Below are 25,724 nucleotides of genomic sequence, written 5' to 3' on the forward strand. Positions count from 1 at the left end.
GGCGCTTAAGGAGGCTTTGGCAGCCCAGAGTGAACGAAGCATTTTCCTTTCTCTGGGCTCTTGGAGAGGGAATAAACTTCTGCCAGCGCCCAGAGAAAAGAAATGCTCCCTTCGCTCTGGGCAGCGACTGTCCTCCTCCTCCTCTTCTTCTTCCTCCTCCTCCCACAAAATTCCGAGCTTTTATTTCTTTCCTAAGGGGTTTGCCTTATTTGCTTTTACATTGATACCTATGGGGAAAATTGCTTCTCCTCACAAACATTTCTACTTAAGAACCTGGTCAAGGAATGAATTAAGTTCTTAAGTAGAGGTACCACTGTATGATAAATGATAAAAAAGATAATAGGACAGTAGGACAGGGATGGTAGGCACAATGGTGCACTTATGCACACCTCTTACAGACCTCTTAGAAAAGGGGAGAGGTCATCTATAGACAATTTAAGTTTGAAGATTTTGGGAGTTGGGGGAAGAAACGACAGAGTCAGGTAGTGAATTCCAGGCGTTGAATTGCTGAAACTCAATTTGTGTCTTTATAAAAAAGCAATTCCAATATTTTGCTTCTTAAGCTAAACATGAGTTGGAAGACCACTTCCAATCCTGACTCTAAAGCAATATCCTGTCCATCAGGATGTCCTCCAAGCAATGGCATGAACAGTCATGACATTTGAATAATAACATCCTGATGCACAAAATATCATCACAACTTCTGCCAGACAGGTCTGTATCAGGCACTTGGTATAATCTCTTTGGAAACAAAGCCAAATGTTTGTCTAAGTGATGAGTGCTTTGATAAACAGGGGAAGGAGAAGACAACAGCCGTCCAAAGCGTTTGAGATGCCTCCAGAAGTTGTGGGCACTCCAACACTGGAGGTTTTTCAAGAAGAGATTGGACAACCGTTTGTTCAGAATGGTGTATGATCTCCTGCTTCAGCAGGGGTTGGACTAGAAGACCTCCAAGGTCCCTTCCAACTCTGTTATTCGGAGTTTGGTTTGGTTCAGATTCATGAGTCAAACACAGCCAGGTTCTTTTCCCTATTTTCCTCCCCAAAAACTATGGTGTGTCTTATACTCTGAAAAATACAGTAGTTAAATTTTTTACTTATTTATTTATTTATTTATTTATTTATTTATTTATTCATTCATTCATTCATTCATTCATTCATTCATTTATTTATTTATTAGATTTGTATGCCGCCCCTCTCCGAAGACTCGGGGCGGCTCACAACAAGATAGAACAAATCATAAATAATCCAAATAACTTTAAAATATTTAAAGATTTAAAAGAACCCCATATACTAACAGACACACACACAAGCATACCATGTATAAATTGAACATGCCTGGGGGAGGTGTTTCAATTCCCCCATGCCTGACGGCAAAGGTGGGTTTTAAGTAGTTTACGGAAGGCAGGAAGAGTACGGGCAGTTCTAATCTCTGGGGGGAGTTGGTTCCAGAGAGCCGGTGCCGCCACAGAGAAGGCTCTTCCCCTGGGGCCCGCCAACCAACATTGTTTAGTTGACGGGACCCGGAGAAGGCCCACTCTTCCAGATTCTTCCAGAGGAAGGAAAGAACCACTAGAATGATCACAACATGATTCTACCCCATAAAGGAGCAAGATGTCTCCAACTACCATTGTGGAAGAGAAGGTCCCTCAACCCTACTTTGACCTACTCTAGCCTGGTTGAAGATGAATGACCCAAAGGAGGATAAGCTAGTCTTCTGCAGCAAAACCCAGTTCAGATATTTGTGGTGCCTCAAACAAGGAAAAGAACAAAGCATTTTTTTAAAAACTTGGTGAGCCTTTTAAGATGCCATCAAGCTTTTGCTTGGTTCACAGCATCTTCTCTTGTCATTCCAACGAAGCATATGGTGCTCAAGGCAACCAGCAATGAAGCCAAAGACAGACAGGTTGGAAGCTCAATTAAACAATCATCCACTTAGAAGTTGAAACAATAATTATACAATAAAACCATCATCAAAACCATCTAAAAGGATAAATGGGAAGGACTGCACCTTGACATCCTTTCTGAAGGACTGGCACGATGAAACCGCTGGTGATAAAAGTTTACCGCTAATTCTAAATAATTCTAAATAAAAAAATGTAGTCACTTTGCTGGTGCATATTTATTGTGGCCAAATAAGTGTTTCATATCTATATATACACTGAGAGCATCTGTCAAAAATTCCTTGTGTGTCCAATCACACTTGGCCAATAAAGAATTCTATTTCTATTTCTATTTTCTATAATAAGTCTCCAAACGTTTTTGGGATATTTTGAGGGAAATCTTGATTCAAGTGAGAATATTCTGGCTTTTTATAGGGTGTTATTTCTTTAGTGTATCAAATTGCATTCTGGAACAAATTTAAAAGCTCTTCAATTTAGTATTTTCAATTGAAAGCTTGATGAGCCCAGTTAAAATTCTGTCAGTAGTTTTTCTATCTATCTATCTATCTATCTATCTATCTATCTATCTATCTATCTATCTATCTATCTACCTACCTACCTACCTACCTACCTACCTATCTATCTATCTACCTACCCATCCATGTATCTATCTAGCTATCCCTCCCTCCCTCCATCTATCTATCCATCCACCCACCCACCTATCATCTATCTATCTATCTATCTATCTATCTATCTATCTATCTATCTATCTATCTATCTATCTATCTATAGACTAACGTAAAAAAATAGTGTATGTGTACACTGTGTATTGATGTGTGTGCGTATTCACACATTGTGTGTATACATGTATATTTGTGCGTATACTAATTTTTAGGCTAATCTTTAGAAAGGCTTTCTTAAAAATATCCATTTTCCCTCTCTCCCCAACTGTGGCTTAGAAATAGCTAAAAGAATGAACACACACAATTGTAAGCAAATCTTTGCCTCTAAAATATCATGTCAGAAATAAAACAGACACAAGATGGTAGGACAGGTTCTGCTAAAGAAATGAAGAAAATGAAGTAAAGGCAATTATCCAATCAATTCTTCAGCTCTTCTGAACTGGTGAATGAGCCTGCTTCATCCAAATAGAAGAATGGGATCATTTGAGATGATTAAACCACTTCGTGATCAGATACTTCTGCCCCCAAGCCCTTTCGACTTGTCCCTGGGCCCGATTCATCATTTCTTTTTCATCCTTTTTCATCCAAAGACGGGGTGCAAAAATGGTGGAAGGTCTTAAGCATAAAACGTATCAAGAAAGACTTAATGAACTTAATCTGTCTAGTCTGGAGGACAGAAGGGAAAGGGGGGACATGATCAAAACATTTAAATATGTTAAAGGGTTAAATAAGGTCCAGGAGGGAAGTGTTTTTAATAGGAAAGTGAACACAAGAACAAGGGGGCACAATCTGAAGTCAGTTGGGGGAAAGATCAGAAGCAACAGGAGAAAATATTATTTCACTGAAAGAGTAGCAGATCCTTGGAACAAACGTCCAGCAGACGTGGTTGGTCAATGCACAGGAACTGAATTGAAACATGCCTGGGGTAAACATAGATCCACCCTAAGATAAAATACAGGAAATAGTATAAGGGCAGACTAGATGGACCAGGAGGTCTTTTTCTGCCGTCAGTCTTCTATGTTTCTATGTTTCTATGTTTCTATGTTTCTATCCTGTCATTAATCTAGGATAATTTTCCTCAGTCGGTCTGAGTCAGCAGAACTCAGCAAGTTTATCCATCATTGCAAAACGGGAAAAGATGAAAGACGAAAACCTTCTCTGCTTCAGCAAATTGCAAAGTCATCCTTTGCAGAGGCGATGGTTCATTATAAGTGTTCGCTTGTAATTGGCGGAAAGATGATTTATTCATCTAGAAGATGCAGAAAGGTCATTTATTCACCTAAAATGATTGACGCCAACATTGCCCCAAATTGTCTTTCAATGGGTTTTTCGTTTTGGTAAATGCATTTTTTTTTGGTTATTACACAATTAATATTTAAGCTGGGTCAGCCCCCTGGGAGGAGGCTCACATGACTTCTTGATTTTGAAAAAATTATCCTAGAATGGAATGGGAAGGGAGGGGAGAGGAGGGGAAGTGAGGAGAAGAGAAGAGAAGAAGAGGATAGAGATTGGAATAACTAGAAAATAGCATAGAATAGCATGGAATGGAATAGAAGGGAAGGGAAGGAAAGGGAAGGGAAGAGAAGAGGCGAAGAAGAGAAGAGGAGAATAAGAAAATAGAGATTAGAATAAATAGAGAATAGCATAGAACAGAACAGATCAGAATTCTTTATTGGCCAAGTGTGATTGGACACACAAGGAATTTGTCTTCAATGCATAAACTCTCAATATACATAAAACAGAGAAAAAAGCATGCCATTTGTGCAATACACCCCAAGACCAGCAGAGGGCGAGATGGCAGAGAGAGAGAGAGAGAGAGAGAGAGAGGGAGGGAGGGAGGGAGGGAGGGAGGGAGGGAGAGGGAGAGAGAGAATTAAAAAAAACCTGTGAAACAAGGAGGAAAGTGCTTTTATGGTGGGAATGATACAGTGCAGGAGAGAAAGAAAGAACAAGAAAGTGGAGAAATAAAAAGAGAAAGGAGAAACAAAGAAAAAGAGAGGAAAGAAGAAAGGAAGTGGAGAAAGAAAAAGAGAAAGAAAAAAGAAAGTAAGAGGAGAAAGAAAAAGAGAAAGAAAAAAGAAAGAGGAGAGAGAAAGAAAGAGAAGAAAGAAAAGAGAAAGAGGAGAAAAAAGAGGAGAAAGAAAAAGAAGGAAGAAAAAGAAAGGAGAAAAAAGGAGAAAGGAAGAAAGAGGAGGAAAAAAGAAAGGAGAAGGAAAGAATAAAGAAAAAGAAAGAGCAGAAAGAAAGAGCAGAAAGAAAAAGAGAAAGGAGAGAGAGAATGAAAGGAAGGAAGGAAAGAAGAAAGAAAGAAAGGAAGGAAGGAATGAAGGAAGAAAAGAAGAAAGGAAGGAAGGAAGGAAGGAAAGAGAAAGAAGAGAAATAAAAAGAAAGGAAAGAGGATGCTGAATCACTTGGAGTTTTTCAAGAAAATATTGGACACAATTTTGGGGGAAATGGAATAGGATTTCCTGCTTGAGCAGTGGCTGGACTACAAGACCTCCAAGGTTCCTTCCAACTCTGTTATCCTCTTTGACTATTAGTATAGAGTTGCAGCATCTTGCCCTTGACCTCCTGGTCTCGAGATCAGGGCACCAATGCAAATTAAAACCCCTCCAAGGCAAGATGGTTACAATGAAAACCAACCGCTCTCTCTTGCAACTGATTCTGCTGCCCAAGTGGACTGCCATTCTGATATTTCCGCAACATTATGAAGATCTTTTCTCACCCAACCTTATGAGATCTTTTGTTACCCATCAATACAACTGAGTATTGGAGGGGGGGAGGAGGAGGAAGAGGAGGATTCCCTGGACTAAGGATAACAAGAAAAGTAATACCTCTGATCCCTTCTTCTTTCTCAACGGGTTGCCAGGAAGGTTCTTGCATCACAAATAATTGGCCATTTACTCCTGGAGGTACTAAGGAGCTGGCTGAAGATACATGTGGTCTTTTCAAGGCCAGCTCCGTTAAATCAACCCCCCCCCCAAAATATCCAGCAGGTAAAAATTATATAGATATAGAGAGAAAAGAAGGAGTGGGAGTAGGAGGAGAAGAAGAAGGAAGAGAAGGAGGAGGAGAAGGAGAAAGGAGGAGGAGAAGACGGAGGAGGAGGAGGAGGAAAAGGAGAAGGAGGAGGAGAAAGAGGAGGAGAAGAAGACAGAGGAGAAGGAGGAGGAGAAGAAGGAGGAAGAGAAGGAGGAGGAGGAGGAGAAGAAGGAAGAGAAGAAGGAGGAGAAGAAGAAGGAGGAGGAGGAGAAGGAGAAAGAGGAGGAGGAGGAGAAGAAGGAGAAGGAGAAGGAGAAGAAGAAGAAGAAGAAGAGGAAGAGGAAGAAGAAGAAGAAGAAAAAGAAGCAGAAGAAGAAGAAGAAGAAGAAGAAGAAGAAGAAGAAGAAGAAGAAGAAGAAGAAGAAGAAGAAGAAGAAGAAGAAGAAGAAGAATTTGGCTCCTAGAAAAATACTTTCTCCTTTCCCTGTGAACAAGAGAATCCGATGGCCGGGAGTGTGGAAGGAACGAAAGACTTTTCCAAAATGAAATCAATTTTTTTCTCCCCTGCTGCCAAAGAGAGAAGAGTTTGGAAGCCTTCCAAGCAACAAATATGGGTGTGTTGACTCTCTGCTCTAAACTACATGGGAAAACTAAGGGAAGATTGGCATTAGAAAGTCAAGCCAAATCAAGATGGGCCCTTCAACGCCTTTGAAGTGTTGAATCTCTGTCTCTTTCCTCAGGTCCACTGTGTCCGTGGAGAACCGCAACACATTTGGAGAACTTCGCAAAAACTTGGTTTCTACGTTTCTCCCGAAGGGTTGCTCATCCCCTGCTGTCACCCATCCATTCCAAAGTCAACCAAGTTGGCATACAGAGTCAATCCCTTGTTTTTTAACCAAACCCTACTTGCGTATGCAGATCCATAAGAAAATCGGATGCAGATTAGCAAGACAAAGACCCAAATCGTGTAGGGCTTCCTGATATCGAAGCCTCAAATGAGTTAATCAGATCAACCGAGGTGTAAAAACGAGAGGAGGTGACTCAAATTTTCCTTCCGTGCCAACCCTGGAATATTTCGTGTGAAGAAAACACCAAGAACCAGGAAGTAGGATGTTTGGAAGGGGTCCATTGGCTTTCAACAAACATAGCTCTCTGGAGATATGGAAATTTCCTTACCTTTGTGGCTGATAATGTAATAAAAACAAAGTTGAAAGGGACCTTGGAGGTCTTCTAGTCCAACCCCCTTCTTAGACAGGAAAACCTACACTACTTCAGACAGATGGTTATCCAACATCTTCTTAAAAACTTCCAGTGTTGGAGCATTCACAACTTCTGTTCCACTGATTAATTGTTCTGATTGTCAGGAAATTTCTCCTTGGTTCTAAGTTACTTCTCTCCTTGTTTAGTTTCCACCCATTGCTTCTTGTTCTACACTCAAGTGCTTTGGAGAATAGGTTGATTCCTTCTTCTTTGTGGCAACCCCTGAGATATTGGAAGACTGCTATCATGTTTTCCCTGGTCCTTCTTATCATCAAACTAGCCATGCCCAGTTCCTGCAATTGTTCTTCCTATATTTTAGCCTCCAGTCCCCTAATCATCTTTGTTGCTCTTCTCTGCACTTTTTCTAGAGTCTCAACATACTTTTTGCATCGTGGTGACTAAAACTGAATGCAGTATGTATGTGATATGAATCCTGCCAGTTGGGTGTGCCATAAACTACAATTAAAACAAGACTGTCTTGGTGAATCTCCAAGTTATGGGCTAGTTTGAAATTTGGGGGTCCTCTGAAGTCCATCAGCTGGACGAATAATCCATTTCATTGGCCTTTGTGAGAATGGACTATTGGACTAGAAAAGGCCAGGATTCTGGCCCAGATTATGTTCCTACATTCAAAAAATCCTCCTGTTGCTTAGTTAGAGTTTGAGACTTATTTTAGATACCAAGCATGACCCAATTAAAAACGGTGGCGCGCAGAAGAATTTAGTTTCAAATTCATGTTTGACTTCTCATGTAACAAATTCATTAAAATGTAATTTGTGTTTTGGCTTATTAACCAGATAATCTTTTAGAGTAATTAGGATTGTTATGAACCTAATTTACATCTCTTAAAAAAATAATAATGTTTCCTATGTTTGAGGCTGGAGAATAATTCCTCTCCTAAGTGCTTACTAACCAGAATGGTTTGGTTTAAACATCGGGATAAACCCAAAGAAAGCATGTGATGTAATCTCCAACAACAGAGTTTATAATTTTATCTGTCATTTTGAATTGATTTTATGTTGTAAGACACCCTGAGTCCCCTAGAGAAGGATAGTCTAGAAATATGATAAATAAATTACTCTTTGGGGAAAGGCAATAAATAGCCCTATTGCTCCAGTAGAATAAATACAGACATCTTTAACAATGTATAAGCACCCCCACACTCTAAAACTCATGAACTAAATCATAAACTAGAATTAAAACCAGAAATATACCTACTAGGTATTGTTAGTGGGCATCATTAAAAGGCAAATTTATATCTTATAATTCATATACTTACAGCGGCAAGATTGAGCTGTGCACAGAATTGGGAAAAAATAAAATATACCGACAGAACAAATGGTAATCAATAGGTAAGAATTTTTGAAAAATAAAATTAAATTCATTATATATATATGTGTAATATATCTATAGAACAAATATTTTTTAGAATATTAAACATTTAATATAAATTTAACATAAGGCGGTAAGAAAATAGTAGATTTACGGAGAGGGGTGGCATACAAATCCAATAAATAAATAAATAAAATAAAAGATAACAATAACTAAGACAAGTAAAAGGACACCGAATATTCAAGCCAGAAGATGAAAATATTTTATACTAATTTTATTGAATGGATGTGGATAATATTGACAATTGTAATAGAGAATGATTTATTTTTTCTCCTCATAAAGTATAAATTGATATATTGTTCTTAAATGTTTGTTGTTGTTGATTTTGTGATGTTTGTATTTTTGTATTGTATTGTCGTTTTTCGTTTGATATATGTTCTTTTTAAAGAAGAAATTCAATAAAAACTATTTTTTTTAAAAAAAAAAAGAACAAATGGTAATCAGAAAGATATTAGAAAGCGCAAAAATGAGTAAAGTGACAATGGAATTGCAAAACAAACAGGGAAACGACTATTATACCGTATGGGGAAAATTATACAATTGGATGGAGAAAAAAACAGAAATGAAAAAACCAAACAAAATAAAAGAGGACAATGCAGAAAAGGCAATGTAAAAACAACATTAATTCAAAATGTACAAGTTTCCGTAAACTGCTTGTCTGTATTGTATGATGTGTCTATTTTTTGTTTCTGTCCAAAGACGGGCTACAAGAATGGTGGAAGGTCTTAAGCATAAATCGTATCAGGAAAGACTTAATGGACTCCATCTGTAGAGTCTGGAGGACAGAAGGAAAAGGGGGGACATGATCGAAACATTTAAATTAAAGGGTTAAATCAGGTTCAGGAGGGAAGTGTTTTTAATAGGAAAGTGAACCCAAGAACAAGGGGACACAATCTGAAGTTAGTTGGGGGAAAGATCAAAAGCAACGTGAGAAAATATTATTTCACTGAAAGAGTAGTAGATCCTTGGAACAAACTTCCAGCATACGTGGTTGGTAAATCCACAGTAACTGAATTTAAACATGCCTGGGATAAACATGTATCCATCCTAAGATAAAATACAGAAAATAGTATAAGGGCAGACTAGATGGACTATGAGGTCTTTTTCTGCCGTTAGTCTTCTATGTTTCTATGTTTGTTTTTTGTTTCAAAAAATTCAATTAAAAAAAATCTAAAAAATAAATAAAATACAGTGATGTTACTCGGGAATGATGGACGATGAAATCCAACGTTATCTACGGAGGCTTCCAGGTAGGGAAGGTCGCTCCAGGAGATGCCCCGAATGGACTTATTGGGGCCACTCAGAAATGTGCCCAAAACGGATGAAAGAAAACAACCACCAACAACAGCTCCTTGAAACAACAGATGGAGGGAGATGGAAGAAGATCAAAGCCGACTTGCATAACTCGTTTGGAGGAAGGTGTTTCATAAACATTTCACAAGAATTACGAAGGGAAAACATCTCCCAACCTGCCTGTAATTACCAGCTCCAGCTCGTCCTTAGCAAAAAGGTGAAATCGCCAGAATGCAACTAATCAGAATCGGAGGAGCAACGTCCTCTTTGTAACCGATCCATAAAACTTTTGGCAAGCAGAAGAGCCCGGGAAAGACAGGGGATCAACCCAGTTGGATGAAATTTGTCTTCACCCTCAACCAGTTACGGGAAGAGGAGCGATGCGGGGCCAGGCCCGAGAGGGGAAGGGTTGAGGAGAACAACACTGATACAGGTGTAGATAGCCAAAAGTAGGCAGATGCCTCCAGACCTGTCAAACCAACTTGAGAAGTCTTATTTACGCTGCCTTCGCATCAACACGAAGCCGTCTCATCTTCCTTAACCATTTTTATTTTATTTTTTGGGGGGGGGAAAAAACAGAAAGACCTGTCGAAATTTTTGATTTTGGAAAGAGTTACAAGGTTGACACCTGCGAATTCCTCTTCCCTATGGGAAGCTCAAGATCTTTAAGTTGGTTAGTGGTGGCCCTGCCTCATACGATCGACACATGGTCTCCCGTCCCTGAGAGGTTTCTCCCTCCATCCTTCCTTCCTTTCTGACATTCACATTCATCTCCTTATTCATGATTTGAAGGGTCTCCAAACCTCGTCTTCCTTCCTTTTTTAGAAACATAGAAATATAGAAGATTGACGGCAGAAAAAGACCTCCTGGTCCATCTAGTCTGCCTTTATACCATTTCCTGTATTTTATCTTAGGATGGATGGATGTTTATGCCAGGCATGTTTAAATTCAGTGACTGTTGATTTACCGACCACGTCTGCTGGAAGTTTGTCCCAAGCATCTACTACTCTTTCAGTTAAATAATATTTTCTCACGTTTTCTGGCACAAAACTTTCTCACTAGCCACTTGCTATTCCTTTCTCAATCTGTCAATGTTCCTCCAAAGCTTTCCCTCAAAATAGACACCGTAACGCCAAACAGTCCTAACTTATACCTACTAACAGCCATGCTATTGCCACTTGTGACATGTGTTAACTTGAACAGTGATCAAGGTTGAGCAAAGGCCAAAAATAGATGATGGAAGGAGACCAGATCAGGAGTAGAGAAATCCAGCGTGCTATCTCGTAATCCGCAACCTGGTAGAAATAAAATGAAATTGCAACACAGGGGAATATTTCTGCCAATATTTCTGCCTCTTCGTGCAGTGTTTCTAATTGGAACTTAGTTAGCCTTGAAAAATAATGAGCCTAGGATGTTCTATGGAGCTCAGTTCTCAGGATGTGGTCCTCACTCTTATTTATTTATTTATTTATTAGATTTGTATGCCGCCCCTCTCCGTAGACTCGGGGCGGCTAACAACAATAATAAAGCAGCATTTATCTTTATCTCATATATCATATATATTTTCTTCCTTTCGTATATCTTGTCCTCTATTTTTATATATTCTCTTTATATATATTACTACATGTCTATTCTCTTTTATATGTATTATATATAAAAAATCTAATATTTAAAATAATTAAAAACCAGACATACCCACAAACATACCATGCATAAATTGTATAGGCCTGGGGGGGAAGAATATCTCAATTCCCCCACACCTGACGACGGAGGTGGGTTTTAAGGAGCTTACGAAAGGCGAGGAGGGTGGGGGCAACTCTGATCTCTGGGGGGAACTGGTTCCAGAGGGTCGGGGCCACCAGAGAGAAGGCTCTTCCCCTGGGTCCTGCCAGACGACATTGACTTAGGTTTGACTTTGTGATTCTACGCCAAATCAGAATGCATATGACAAAGTAAAATTGACCCTAATCTGTCAAACAACATAGCAGAAGACAATAGTGAATTGTGCAGTCCTTGGTGCTTTCTGAGCTTCGTTGTTTTCTTGCTGATGTTTCATTATCCAACTATGTAACATCATCGGTGATAGAAGGGAGTGGGAGAAAGAGCCAACTCTATTCCAACCCTGAAGAAGTTACCTGGTTGGATAATAAAACATCTTTTGGTCCCACAGAGTTGGTCTTCTCCGAGTCCCATCGACAAAACAATGTCATCTGGTGGGACCCAGGAGAAGAGCCTTCTCTGTGGCAGCCTCAGCCCTCTGGAATCAATTCCCGCCAGAGATTAGGACTTCCCCGACCCTCCTTGCCTTTCACAAACTCCTAAAAACCCACCTTTGCCACCAGGCATGGGGAAATTGATTCCCCTCGGCCGTTCCGTTTTATGTATGGTTTGTTTGGGTTGTATGAGTGTTTTTAAATCAAGGGTTTTTAACTGTTTTGCTTTTTTAATCATTGGATTTCCTTTTTGAGCTGCTCCGAGTCTTCGGAGAAGGGTGGCATACAAATCTAATAAATAATAATAATAATAATAATAATAATAATAATAATAATAATAATCTAGAAGAAAACAACCAAGCTCACAGTGCACCAAGGAACTTAGAGTTCAAATCTGAGTTACAAATAAAGTTTATGTTACAATGAAAACATGAGGAAACTAAGAAGAATGAGTAGGTTTTAACTTCCTAACTAGCCTTCAAGAAGAAAGTATTTTGCATAGATTATTTCCCCCCTGTTTTGCTGTTAGATATTCAGTGAAGGAAATGGAGTAAAAAGACCAATGAAAATACTATGTCATATTTTTCAAGAGATCTGGTCCAAACTGGGAGAAATCAACACCTGGTGGAGATCCTTTTCTTTGTGACAACTCCTCAAATATTTGAAGACTTCTATCATATCATCCCATGGTTCTGCTTTCTATTAAACGAGACCTATCCAATTCCAGCAACCGTGATAGCCTCCAATCCCCTAAACATCTGTGTTTAGATGCTTAGGTGGTGCAGTGGTTAGAGTGCAGTCCTGCAAACTCCTTCTGCCGATCCCCAGCTGCCAGCAGTTTGGCAGATCGAATCTCAGTAGGCTCAAGGTGCACTCCGCCTTCCATTCTTCCGAGGTGGGTCAAATGAGGACCCAGATTATTGGGGGCAGCTTACTCTCAGTAAACTGCTTAAGAGAGGGCTGTAAATCACTGTGAAGCAGTATATAAGTCTAAATGCTAATGCTATTGCTATGGATGAAATGGAAGGGAGAGGGGAGGAAGGGAGGAAAGGAAGGAAGAAAGGAAGGAAGGAAAAGAAGGGAGGGAGGGAAGGAGGATAGGAGCCAAGGTGGTGCAGTGGTTAGAGTGCAGTCCTGCAAACTCCTTCTGCCGATCCCCAGCTGCCAGCAGTTTGGCAGATCGAATCCCAGTAGGTTCAAGGTTGACTCAGTCTCCCATCCTTCAAGGTGGGTCAAATGAGGACCCAGATTATTGGGGGCAATAGGTTGACTCTCTGTAAACCACTTAGAGAGGGCTGTACTGTGAAGCGGTAGCTAAGTCTAAAGTCCAGGGGTAGACAAAGTTGGCCCTTCTATGACTTGTGGACCTCAACTCCCAGAATTCCTGAGCCGATCATGCTAGCTCAGGAATTCTGGGAGTTGAAGTCCACATGTCATAGAAGAGCCAACTTTGCCTACCCCTGCTAAAGTCTAAATGCTATACCATCAAAATGTTTTTTAAAACTCAAACAAACCAGGAGCTTCAAAGTGAGCTTGACTCCTTTAGGTCCAAGGAGATGTTTCAAAACAGACGCATTAACATTTTTGATGCTGCTATCACATTTTTTTTTTCAACATCTCTTGGCATTTCTACCTGGGTTTCACTTGCTGCACATTCGGTTTCAAAGGGAAAACAAGGAGTCAGCTCAGCAAATTCTTCAGCTTTGCTTACGAGGTCTCTCTTCTCCAAGAAACCCAAGGTGGAAGATCCTTCACTTGGGTCCAACATCTGTAATTAAGACTCCAAGTCACACTGACATTGGCTATAACCTGTCCAATTCGGATTTTATTTTGTTTTGCTAAAGCAATATAGGGCACCAGCCAGGCAAGTATTTACAGGCCCAATCCAGCTATGTTTGATCTCAACCACTCTTTGGCATCTTACATGTTACCGAAGAAATTGCCAATGAAAATGGAAGCCACCCTTCTCCAAGTTACCCCCTTAGGTAGGGATTCAAAGCAGATCTATTTTTTAAAATTTGTTTGCTTTGTCAAGTACGTATTGGTGGTACACAAATATATAATAATATACTGCTCAAAAAATAAAGCAAACACTCAAACAGCACATCCTAGATCTGAAGGAATGAAATATTCTCATTGAATACTTTGTCCTCTACAAAGTTGAATGTGCACAACAGCAGGTGAAGTTGATTGTCAATCAGTGTTGCTTCCTAAGTGGACAGTTTGATTTCACAGAAGTTTGATTGACTTGGGGTTATATTGTGTTGTTTAAGTGTTCCCTTTATTTATTTTTTTGAGCAGTGTATTTATATACATAATACTTAAGAACTTAATTCGTTCCGTGACCAGGTTCTTAAACAGAAAAGTTTGTAAGTAGAAGTTGGCCCTCTGGAACCAACTCCCCCCAGAGATTAGAATAGCCCCCACCCTTCTTAGATTAGATTAGATTTATTGGATTTATATGCCGCCCCTCTCCGCAAACTCGGGGCGGCCATTCGTAAGCTCCTTAAAACCCACCTCTGCCATTAGACATGGGGAAACTGAGATATTCTTTCCCCCTAGGCTTTTTCAATTTATGTATGGTATGTTTGTATGTATGATTGGTTTTTAAAGTAAGGGTTTTTAGCTGTTTTAGTATTGGATTGTCTCATGTTGTTTTAGCCGCCCCGAGTCTACGGAGAGGGGCGGCATACAAATCCAATAAATAAGTAAGTAAGTAAGTAAGTAAGTAAGTAAGTAAGTAAGTAAGTAAGTAAGTAAGTAAGTAAATAAGCAATTTTTCCCATAGGAATCAATGTAAAAGCAAATAATGCATGCTAACCCATTAGGAATGAAATAAAAGCTCGGAATTTGGGTGGGAGGAGGAGGAGGAGGAGGAGGAAGAAGAAGAGGAGGAGGACAGTCGCTGCCCAGAGCAAAGGGAACGTTTCTTTTCTCTGGGTGCTGGCAGAGATTATTCCCTCTCCAAGCGCCCAGAGAAAGGAAAACGCTTTGTTCGCTCTGGGCTGCCAAAGCCTCCTTAGGTACTACCAAAAGGCTCCTCTGGCAGCCCAGAAAAGCCCGAGATGGCTGGGATTAAAGGGGGAATTAGCAGGAAACTGGCCGGGCTTTTGTGCCGCTCTCAAATTTCCTGGGAAATTTTTCCGGGCTCAGGTTCTTAAGTAGAAAATGGTTCTTGAGAAGAGGCAAAAGAATCTTGGTTCTTACCTAGAAAAGTTCTTAAGTAGAGGCGTTCTTAAGTAGAGGTACCACTGTACTAGTAAAAGAGAAACCTTAGGACAGGGGACGGAAGGCACGCTGGTGCACTTATGCATGCCCCTTGACAGGAAGGACGTTGAAGCAGCTGATTTTATGGGCTATGCTTAGGTCGTGTTTAAGGAGGCTTTCAAGAAGACGTTGGACTGACATTGGTCAGAAATGGTGTAGGGTCACCTGCTTGGGCGGGGCGAGTGGACTGGATCAGAGGTAGGGAAAGTTGGCTCTTCTATGACTTATGGACTTCAACTCCCAGAATCCCTGAGCCAATCATGCTAGTTCAGGAATTCTGGGAGTTGAAGTCCACATGTCATAGAAGAGCCAACTTTGCCTACGCCTGGACTAGATGACCTCCAAGGTCTCTTTTAATTTGTTATCTGTTAAAAGGGGTCCAATAATAGGTTGAGAACCATTGTTTTATAGCACCTGGTGAATTCTTCAGATCTACCATCCATGACACCTGTATTTTCTGAAGGTATATGACCAGCTGGCTGGTAAACATTTTAAATATTAAATGATCTCACCTGGTTATCCTTGGACCTTTTTCCAGGTGTTGCTACTGAGATCTTTCTCTATAGCCCACTAATTTCAGGTTTCTCCTCTTTCCCATCAAAGCTTGGCATAACCACACCTCTTCCCACCTGAGTGCTTATCTTTCACCTTCTCTCTTCCTCATCTTTTCTCCTTATCACCTTTTTTTCCCTTGCTGGTCCTAATTGTTGTTGTTCCTGATGTTGTGACAGCTGTCTTTTCTCTTTATCACATTCTTGCTGGCTTATGCTGCGGTAAGACTCAAATGGACCACGTCCACCATTGGTTATAGAATAGAATAGAATATTGGAATGAAGAATGGAATGGAATAGAATAAAATAGAATAGAATAGAATATTGGAATGAAGAATGGAATGGAATAGAATAGAATACAATACAATAGAATACAATACAATAAGATTCTTTATTGGCCAAGTGGCCAATAAAAAGATAAATATTTGATTACCCATATCTTAACAGCGGCTAGAATAATATGTGCTCGGTTTTGGAAAAGTGAGTACATCCCAAAAGAAGAATAGAATAGAATAGAATTCTTTATTGGCCAAGCATGATTGGACACACAAGGAATTTGTCTTTGGTGCAGATGCTCTCAGTGTACATAAAAGAAAATATAGATTTGTCAAGAATCATGTGGTACAACACTTAATGATTGTCATAGGGGTTGAATAAGCAGTGAAGAAACAATCCATGTTAATAAAAATCTTAGGATACAAGCAACAAGTTACAGTCATACAGTCCTAAGTTGGAGGAAAAGGGTGTTAGGAATGATGAGAAAAAACTAGTAGAAATAGTAGTACAGACTTAGTAAAAAGTTTGACAGTGTTGAGGAAATTATTTGTTTAACAGAGTGATGGCGTTCGGGGAAAAACTGTTATTTTGTCTAGTTGTCTTAGTGTGCAGTGCTCCATAGCGACATTTTGAGGGTGGGAGTTGAAACAGTTTTTGTCCAGGATGCAAGGGGTCAGTAAATATTTTCACCGCCCTTTTTTTGACTCATGCAGTATATGGGTCCTGAATGGAAGGCAAGTTGGCAGCAATTGTTTTTTTTCCTGCCGTTCTGATTATCCTCTGAAATCTGTCGTCTCTTGATAATGAGAAGGGCAGCATATAAATTTAATGAGCCTTGGAGACGGGCGGCATACAAATCTAATAATAATAATAATAATATTAATAATAATAATAATAACAACAACAACAACAACAACAACAACACAGTGGTACCTCTACTTAAGAACGCCTCTACTTAAGAACTTGTCTAGATAAGAACCAGGTGTTCAGGATTTTTTTACCTCTTCTGAAGAACGATTTTCTACTTAAGAACCCGAGACTGGAAAAATTTCCCAGGAAATTTGAGAATGGCACAAAGGCCCGGCCAGTTTCCTGCATTTCCCCTTTAATCCCGGCCATCTCGGGCTTTTCTGGGCTGCCAGAGGAGCCTTTTGGTGGTGCTTAAGGAAGCTTTGGCAGCCCAGAGTGAACAAAGCATTTTCCTTTCTCTGGGCTCTTGGAGAGGGAATATACCTCTGCCAGTGCCCAGAGAAAAGAAACGCTCCCTTTGCTCTGGGAAGCGACTATCCTCCTCTTCTTCCTCCTCCTCCCACCCAAATTCCGAGCTTTTATTTCTTTCTTAATGGGTTTGCATGCATCATTTGCTTTTACATTGATTCCTATGGGAAAAATTGATTCTACTTACAAACTTTTCTACTTAAGAACCTGATCACGGAACGAATTAAGTTCTTAAGCAGAGGTACCACTGTAGTAGTAGTTGTTGTTGTTTGTTTGTTTGTCTGCTGTTGTTGTTGTTATTATTATTATTATTATTATTATTACTAATCTAATAAATATTGGTTATTGATTGGTCACGACTGGTCTACAGAGGTCAAGTTATTTCTATAGAACGGTGTAGAAGGAGCTGGTTCTGACATACCATAACAAAAAATTGTCTCTCCTTTATCTCATATATCATATATATTTTCTTCCTTTCATATATCTTCTCCTCTATTTTTATATATTTTCTTCTATCCTTTTCTTTGTATATATTACTACATGTCTATTCTCTCATATATGTATTGTGTATTGGACAAAATAAATAAATAAAATAAATAAATAAAAGGGTGCAAAGCAAACTACTGAACGGTTCCGACTAGGATCTGCCACCTAATTGTCGTTCGGCTACCAACCCTTTGTAGGATTCTTCTTGAGGTTGGAATCCCGTTCATTTCCCCGTTGGCATGGTGGAAAAGCCATGCTTTGAATCATTCCAGAGTGCCGTTTTATTCCCCGATGGAGGTTTTCTGCTGTGAGTCACAATCCTCTAAGCATGAGATGAGATTGCGGTATGTGAGTAGGTGGGGGTTACCGCATTGCTGTAGGCCCCGTCGAAAGAGTCTTGGGTTGTCCACCAACTTTCTCACACTCCCAGGATCTGATGACTTCGCCCTTTCTTGTAATGGCAGGCAGGCGAATCCCTTTCCCGGGATCAATAGTCTCTCCGATGGCGTAATTCTGACATACGCTCTTCTGCATACAGCCGGCATAACAAAAGTCTCGTTCTGCTAGATGAGCCAGGGCAGTAATCACTCCAAATCTTTCCTGGTTCAATTTCTGCAATTCCAGCTGCTGTTTTTTGTGGACAGCTGTTCCTCGCCCTTACAAGCCTATGTGGTTGGTAAATCCACAGTAACCGAATTTAAACATGCCTGGGATAAACATATATCCATTGTAAGATAAAATACAGGAAATAGTATAAGGGCAGACTAGATGGACCATGAGGTCTTTTTCTGCCGTCAGTCTTCTATGTTTCTATGTTTCTATCATTGTAGTCAAAGATTGAGGAACTTGTGCTTAAATAAACCCCCCACAGATTTAAAAACATTGAATCAGGTGTCCCCAAACTTGGCAGCTTTAAGATTTGTGGACTTCAACTCCCAGAATTCTCCAGCTAGAACATGCTAGAGACCCCTTGCTCTAGAACCTGAAGTCTTCAAATTGGTAGCTTTAAGACTTGTGGATTTCAACTCCCAGAATTCTCCAAGCAGCACATACTAAAAAAAACCCCTGCTCTAGAACCTGAAATCTTCAAACTGGCAGCTTTAAGACTTGTGGACTTCAACTCCCAGAATTCTCCAGCCAACACATACTAAAAATAAACCCTGCTCTAGAACCTGAAGTCTTCAAACTTGGAACTTTAAGACTTGTGGACTTCAACTCCCAGAATTCTCCAGCCAGAACATGCTAGAGACCTCCTGCTTTAGAACTGAGGTCTTCAAACTTAGCATCTTTAAGACTTGTGGACTTGAACTCCCAGAATTCATGCCGATGTGCGCTTTTTCCACGCAAAACAACACACTTTCGAACCGATAGGGAAAGTAAGTAGATTTCATTGCTGCACTAAACCCTCCTGGTTGTTTTTAACCAGTTGAAGGCACAGCATGGAAGGTAAATAAATAGACAGACGACAACAACCCCTTTTTGGCTCCGCCCTCCAGTAGAAGGCAAACTAAAACGTCAAACTTGAACTCAGCCCTTGCTCACTACATAGATACATTCGTGGCGTTTCCTTGGCAGGCTAGGGAAGGAATTCGCCCTTATCTTCCCCTGAGGTTTTTTGAAAATTTATTTTTACTTCTCAGTCTAGCCTCCAGCAACTCCCGTCTCCTGACGGATTCTCATATAAGGACCACCCAGATTCCAACTTGCCTGGTTTTTAAAGATTTGCCAAGATCTGCTTACGGGAAAAGAAAAAAAAGTGTTCCCATGAACCGATGTCGTCTTTCCTAGCAGTTTTTGCAAAATGAAAAGCAATGAAATTGTCAAGGATGGTAGAAAGTCAATAGCCAGCCCTCTCCTAGAAGGATGAGAAATATTAAAAAGGCAGAATATGATACACTGTTCAAAGAACCCATCCTAGATCTGAATGAATGAAATATTCCCATTGAATCCTTTGTTCTGTACAAAGTTGAATGTGCACAACAGCAGGTGAAATTGATTGTCAGTTAATGTTGCTTCCTAAGTGGACAGTTTGATTTCACAGATGTTTGATTGACTTATGTAAAGAGATAGATAGCTCTATTCAAAAGCAAATACCCTCACCCAAGATCCAACAAAGGTAGGGTTAGCCCTCAGCCATAGTAGGAGTTCCCCAATATCCTTTTTTTGCATCACCCTCACAAATGTCAACCAAACGTAGCTCAGACAAACTCCTAGGATTTTTATTTTGCCCATAGAGCTAGTTATGACCCTTACATACAGCACTGGCCGCTGATCAATTTCCGGTCACAAATCAAAGTGTTGTTAATGACCTATAAAGCCTTACATGGTATCGGACTAGAATACCTACGAGACCGTCTTCTGCCACACGAATCCCAACGGCCGATTAGGTCCCACAGAGTTGGCCTTCTCCGGGTCCCATCAACAAAACAATGCCATCTGGCAGGACCTAGGGTAAGAGCCTTCTCTGTGGCGGCCCCGTCCCTCTGGAATCAACTCCCCCCATAGGGGGGTAACAAAAAATGGAAACACTTTTTGGCATCATAATGTTTGAACATATTCAAATCAATCAAAACTTGACATATTTTAATGTTTTAAAAAAAATTCTGTTATTTGATATGTTTTTTTAAACTTCCTTTTTTTAAAACAGAAATTTAAGGAAATGGGTTATAACCTTCTAGAAATGGCAGAGCTCTCAGACTTTCAAAGAGGCCAAATTGTTGGTGCCTGAATGGCAGGCGCTAGTGTAACAGAAAGTGCCCGGATGTTGGGCGTTTCCAGAGGTCATGTCTCAAAAGTCATGACTGCTTTTGAAAGAGAAGAAAAAACGTCCCCAGCCAAGCACAGGTCCGGTTGAAAGTCGAAGTTGTCCGAGAGAGACCGTCGGACTCTAAAGCGAATGGTTAGATCGGATCGCAAGACCACAGCTCCTGAAATCACTGCAGAGCTCAATAGACACGTACAGAACCCAGTTTCCACAAAAACCGTTCGAAGGGAGCTTCACAAATCTGGATTCCACGGAAGAGCTGTTTCCATTATTTTGTCCACCCCCTGTATATTTTTGTGTGCCTGTGTGTAATATGTGTGCACACATATGGCATATATCCATAGAATTATATAGAATATTTTGGATGTTCAGTAATAGTAAATAGAGAGGGAAATTGTATCTCTTTGAGGCGAGGAGAGGCCAGGCACCCTAACCCAAACCCTTGATGTGAGTGACGTTAAGTTGGCCAACTTTAAGCCAATCACATGACCTTTAAGCCACCCCCAGGTCACATGATCATCAAGCCACTCCCGCCTGGTTACATGGCCGGCAATAAGCCACACCCACAAAACAAGCCACGCCCACAGCGCAGTAGTTAAGATTTTTGCAGTCCGTTTATCTTCTCTTCCAATGCTACGGAAAATTTTAACTTCATATTGGTGAGTTATAAACCCATCTGTGAATCCTACGTTGTTGGGGTGTCGTATGACAAATGACCAGACGGCGTTTGCTCCCAGCCTTATCAAGAACATCTGTTGCATTATTTTTCCCGCCTCCCCCTGCTAGCAACATCTGCCAAACCCGTCATCGCCAGCGCAGGTGTGTTTCGGAACAACAATACCTTCTATCAGAGGTGGTGCGTGAATCAACAAATTGATACACGTTGAGTTGAGAGCAACGAAGGAAATTCAGGAAAAATCTCACTGATGATCCATCCCAGCCAGACGACTGTCTATCATTTCTTTATTTATTTAATTAGATTTCTATGCTGCCCTTCTCGAAGCGACTCAGGGTGGTGTACAATGTTAATACAACAGTATACAAGAAATCTAATATCTCTTAAAAATATAAAAAAAAATTCTAAACACATATTAAAAACCCCATGCACTTTCGCATACATTCATCCAGTCCAATTGTCCGGAGACAGTCTCATCACTCATGGCCCCCATGCCTGCCGGCAAAGGTAGATTTTTAAGGCTTTGTGAAAAACCAGGAGGGAGGGGGTGGTACGTATCTCCGGAGGGAGTTTGTTCCAGAGGGCCGGGGCCACCACAAAAAAGGCTCCTCCCTTAGGCCCTGCCAGTCGACATTGTCTGGCTGACGAGACCTGGAGAAGGCCGACTTTGTGGGACCTAACTGGCCGCTGGGATATATGAGGCAGCAGATGGTCCCTAGCAAATTTGCTCCCATTTCTTTGCAGGGGGACAGAAAGAATCCAGATTGTGATGGATTAGAGTTCATTTTCCAAATTTAGCAGGGGGTCAAGAATCTAGGTTTATGGGCAGAAAGTCTAGGAAAGTGATGGCGAATCTATGGCACGGGTGCCACAGGTGGCACATGGAGTCATATCTGCCGGCACGCAAGCCGTTGCCCTAGCTCAGCTCCAATGTGCTTATATGTGCCGGCCAGCTGATTTTTGGCTCACACAGAGGCTTTGGGAAGGCACTTTACTAGACAAGTGGTCAAAGCAATGGAAACTGCAGTTTAATGTTTCCAAATGTAAAATTATGCACTTGGGGAAAAGGAATCCTCGATCTGAGTATTGTATTGGCAGTTCTGTGCTAGCAAAAACTTCAGAAGAGAAGGATTTAGGGGTAGTGATTTCCGACAGTCTCAAAATGGGTGAACAGTGCAGTCAGGCGGTAGGGAAAGCAAGTAGAATGCCTGGCTGCATAGCTAGAGGTATAACAAGCAGGAAGAGGGAGGTTGTGATCCTGCTGTATAGAGCGCTGGTGAGACCACATTTGGAATACTGTGTCCAGTTCTGGAGACCTCACCTAGAAAAAGAGATTGATCAAATTGAACGGGTCCAAAGACGGGCTACAAAAATGGTGGCAGGTCTTAAGCATAAAATGTATCAGGAAAGACTTCATGAACTCCATCTGTATAGTCTGGAGGACAGAAGGGAAAGGGGTGGGGGACACGATCGAAACATTTAAATACGTTCAAGGGTTAAATAAATTCCAGGAAGGAAATGTTTCTAATAAGAAAGTGAATCCAAGAACAAGGGGGCACAATCTGAGGTTAGTTGGGGGGAAAGATTAGAAGTAACGTGAGAAGATATTATTTGACTGAAAGAGTAGTAGATGCTTGGAACAAACTTCCAGCAGACGTGGTTGGTAAATCCACAGTAACTGAATTTAAACATGCCTGGGATAAACATCGATCCATCCTAAGATAAAATACAGGAAATAGTATAAGGGCAGACTAGATGGATCATGAGGTCTTTTTCTACCGTCAGTCTTCTATGTTTCTATGGTTTTTGATTTTGGTTTCAACGTGAAGAGATTTTTGTACGTACCATGTTTTGATTTTAAACCTTATAAAGTGATTGATTGACTGAGAGATGTATGGTTTTATTCAAGGTTATTAATATATTTTTTAGCTGTCTTTAATTGTTGTTTTTTGTTCTAAGCCACCCAGTATCCAAGTGGAGTTGGACGGCATATAAATTTTAAAACTAACTAAAAAATGCAAACTCCATCTACGGTATATGAAATATCTTGCCTGATTGTGCAAAACTAGCTCAGTCTCTTTTAAACTCCCAACTCCATTACAACTGGAAAACTGGAGAGACATAAAACTAAGACAAGGTCAAATTTTGCCCCAAGACACTAAAAGTATCCAAGTGTTTGTCCCAAATCTGGTTTTCCATCGAAACATATGAATATTCTTTCACCTCCTTTTAATATAAACCCTTTACAATTCAAGTCAATCAGAAGTATTTTTTATAGACTTTACCTGTCGGCTGAAGTCTAAGCCATTCCGATCACTTCCTGTAAATGAAAGAGAAAAATCAGGATTAGCATTTTAATTTCTTTAAAAAGCAAATGATTATGTTCTCAATCAAAATGCTGCTTAAAGTCACCCTCCTTACAATCTGGATTTTTTGAAGGAGGTTTATGGTTTAATTCATTGTTTACTTCAAAAATATTTCGAACCCTTCCTGAAACAAAAGCTTTGGTCTTGCTGAGGAGACCAGATTTGGCCTGTCGGAAACTCTTTTTCAAAACATATTTTCAGCCGTTTCGGGTCCTAGAAAAATTGGTATTATCACCGAACAATTATTTAAACCTCTTTTTTTTTTACTTTGAGTATGGGATTTATGTTTAAAAGCATGTATTAACCTTACGGGCCTTGAAAAATGAAAGATAGCTACTGGATTTAGTGGTTTGACCGGCAAATTTTAAGAGCTTAAATCCTCCTCCTCAAATTTTTGGAACGCTGGGTACAATTTATTTATTTATTACCGTATTTTTCGGAGTATTAGATGCAGCGGAGTATAAGACACAGCTTAGTTTTCGGCGAGAAAAATAGGGGAAAGAATCTTCTTACCAGGTAGTCATCTGGCTAGCGTCCTTAGTCTGGTCAGTTTCAGCATATTATTTTATCCCCTGGTTAGGGCTTTTAAAAAACTTTGTTTGGAGAGAGTAACGATGAAAGATCTTGCAAGCCAGTAAGAGCTGGGAACAGTGTTAGAACCTGGTCAGGGCTGGAAAGAACAATTCTGAGCAAGTAGACCGGTTCTGGAGAACCGCTAATGGAAATTTTGAATGATTTGGTGAACTGGCAAATGCCACCTCTGGCTGGGGATTTTGTAGTATCCTTCCCCTGCTACACCCACAGAACCAGTAGTAAAAACAATTGCATTTCACCACTGTGTTTATGTAGTCGTGTATACTGAGGGAGACCCTTTGAGAGCTGCATACAACAATTTTTTTAAAAAAAAAATATTTATTTATCGAATTTTGCAGATTAAATATACATCACAACATCACAATTAACCCATTTCATTTCTTATTTACATAGCTATATACAATGTATTTGTTTTTATTCTGGAGAATGAGATTCTTCCTTCCTTCCTTCCTTCCCCCTCCCGCCCTCCCTTCCATTTTTCCTTCCTTCCTTCCTCCCTTCCTTCCTTCCTCCCTTCCTTCCGTCCACCGCCCGCCCTCCCTTCCATTTTTCCTTCCTTCCTTCCTTCCTTCCTCCCTCCTTCCTCCCTTCCTTCCGTCCCCTGCTCGCCCTCCCTTCCATTTTTCCTTCCTTCCTTCCTTCCTTCCCCCTCCCGCCCTCACTTCCATTTTTCCTTCCTTCCTTCCTTCCTTCCTTCCTTCTTTCCTTCCATCCATCCATCCATCCTTCCCTCCCTCCCTCACTCCTTCTTTACTTTCTTCCCTATCTTCCTTCCTTCCTTCCCTATTTTCCTGTCACTCCTCCCTTCCACCCTCCCTCCCTTTCACCAATATTCAGCCGATATATTTTTCCACTTTTAAAACCCATGAACCAAACCAAACACTGTGCCAAGTTTATCTAGACTCTTTTGAACAGCCATGGAGCCCCCAAAACTTTGGTCTTCTAGTCCAATCCCCTGCTCAGGCATATATCATTTTAGAGAAGTCGCTGTCAGGTCTCTTCTTAAAAGTCCCCACCCCGAGCAACCACAACTTCTGGAGGCAAGTTGTTCCACTGACTAATTGCTCTCACTGTCAGGAAATCTCTCCTTAGTTCTAGGTTGCTTCTCTCCTTGATCCATTTCCGTCCATTATTTCTTGACCTTCTTTCTGGTGCTTTGGAGAATAGGTTGACCACCTCGACTTTGTGACAACCCTTCAAACATTGAAACAACTTCTACAGTGGTGTCGGTAGTTATCACGTCAATAGTTGCCCCTTCTGCTCTTGAGACCTTGGCACGCCCAAAAGGTGAGACACACCTGTGCACCTTGTGAAAGGCAACAAGACCAGTAGCATGGAAGAAGCTGCCTTCTCGTTCTCTTATCTATAAAGCATGGTCCAATCTACTGCAGGTTTGCAATTGAACAGTGTAATTTTGGATGAAAACAGGCAACAGAGGTAATTTCTACATTCAGCACTCGGTCATCTCTATCTTACATCTACTGAAGCCAAAGACATTATTGGATATGTTGACTTCTTAGAGCTTAAAATGGTTCCTTCACAAAACTACGCAGCATGTCAACCAAGCAAGAATTATATTCATCATTTCTGCAAAATAGCCATAGCACTTTGAGTTATATGCCACTTCACAGTGCTTCAGAGCCCTCTCCAAGTGGTTTACAGAATCAGCCTCTTGCCCCCAACAATCTGGGTCCTCATTTTACCCATCTTGGAAGGATGGAAGGCTGAGTCAACCTTGAACTGGTGGGAATTGAACTAGTGGCAGTCAGCAGAATTAGCCTGCAATACTGCATTCTAACCATTGAGAAAGAGAGAAAGAAA

General features: G+C 40.5%; 1 protein-coding gene across 1 annotated transcript in view; it reads right to left on the reverse strand.

Moving 5' to 3' along the window:
- Window positions 1-25,724, reverse strand: part of POU2F3 (POU class 2 homeobox 3) — a 72,371-nt gene that overhangs the window by 16,051 nt on the left and 30,596 nt on the right. The window contains exon 3 of the mRNA XM_070765169.1: window positions 23,229-23,263. Coding sequence (XP_070621270.1) covers window positions 23,229-23,263 — 35 coding nt within the window. The remainder of the gene's footprint in view (window positions 1-23,228; window positions 23,264-25,724) is intronic.

This window comes from Erythrolamprus reginae, chromosome 12 (genome assembly GCF_031021105.1).
Source record: "Erythrolamprus reginae isolate rEryReg1 chromosome 12, rEryReg1.hap1, whole genome shotgun sequence".
NCBI lineage: Eukaryota > Metazoa > Chordata > Lepidosauria > Squamata > Dipsadidae > Erythrolamprus > Erythrolamprus reginae.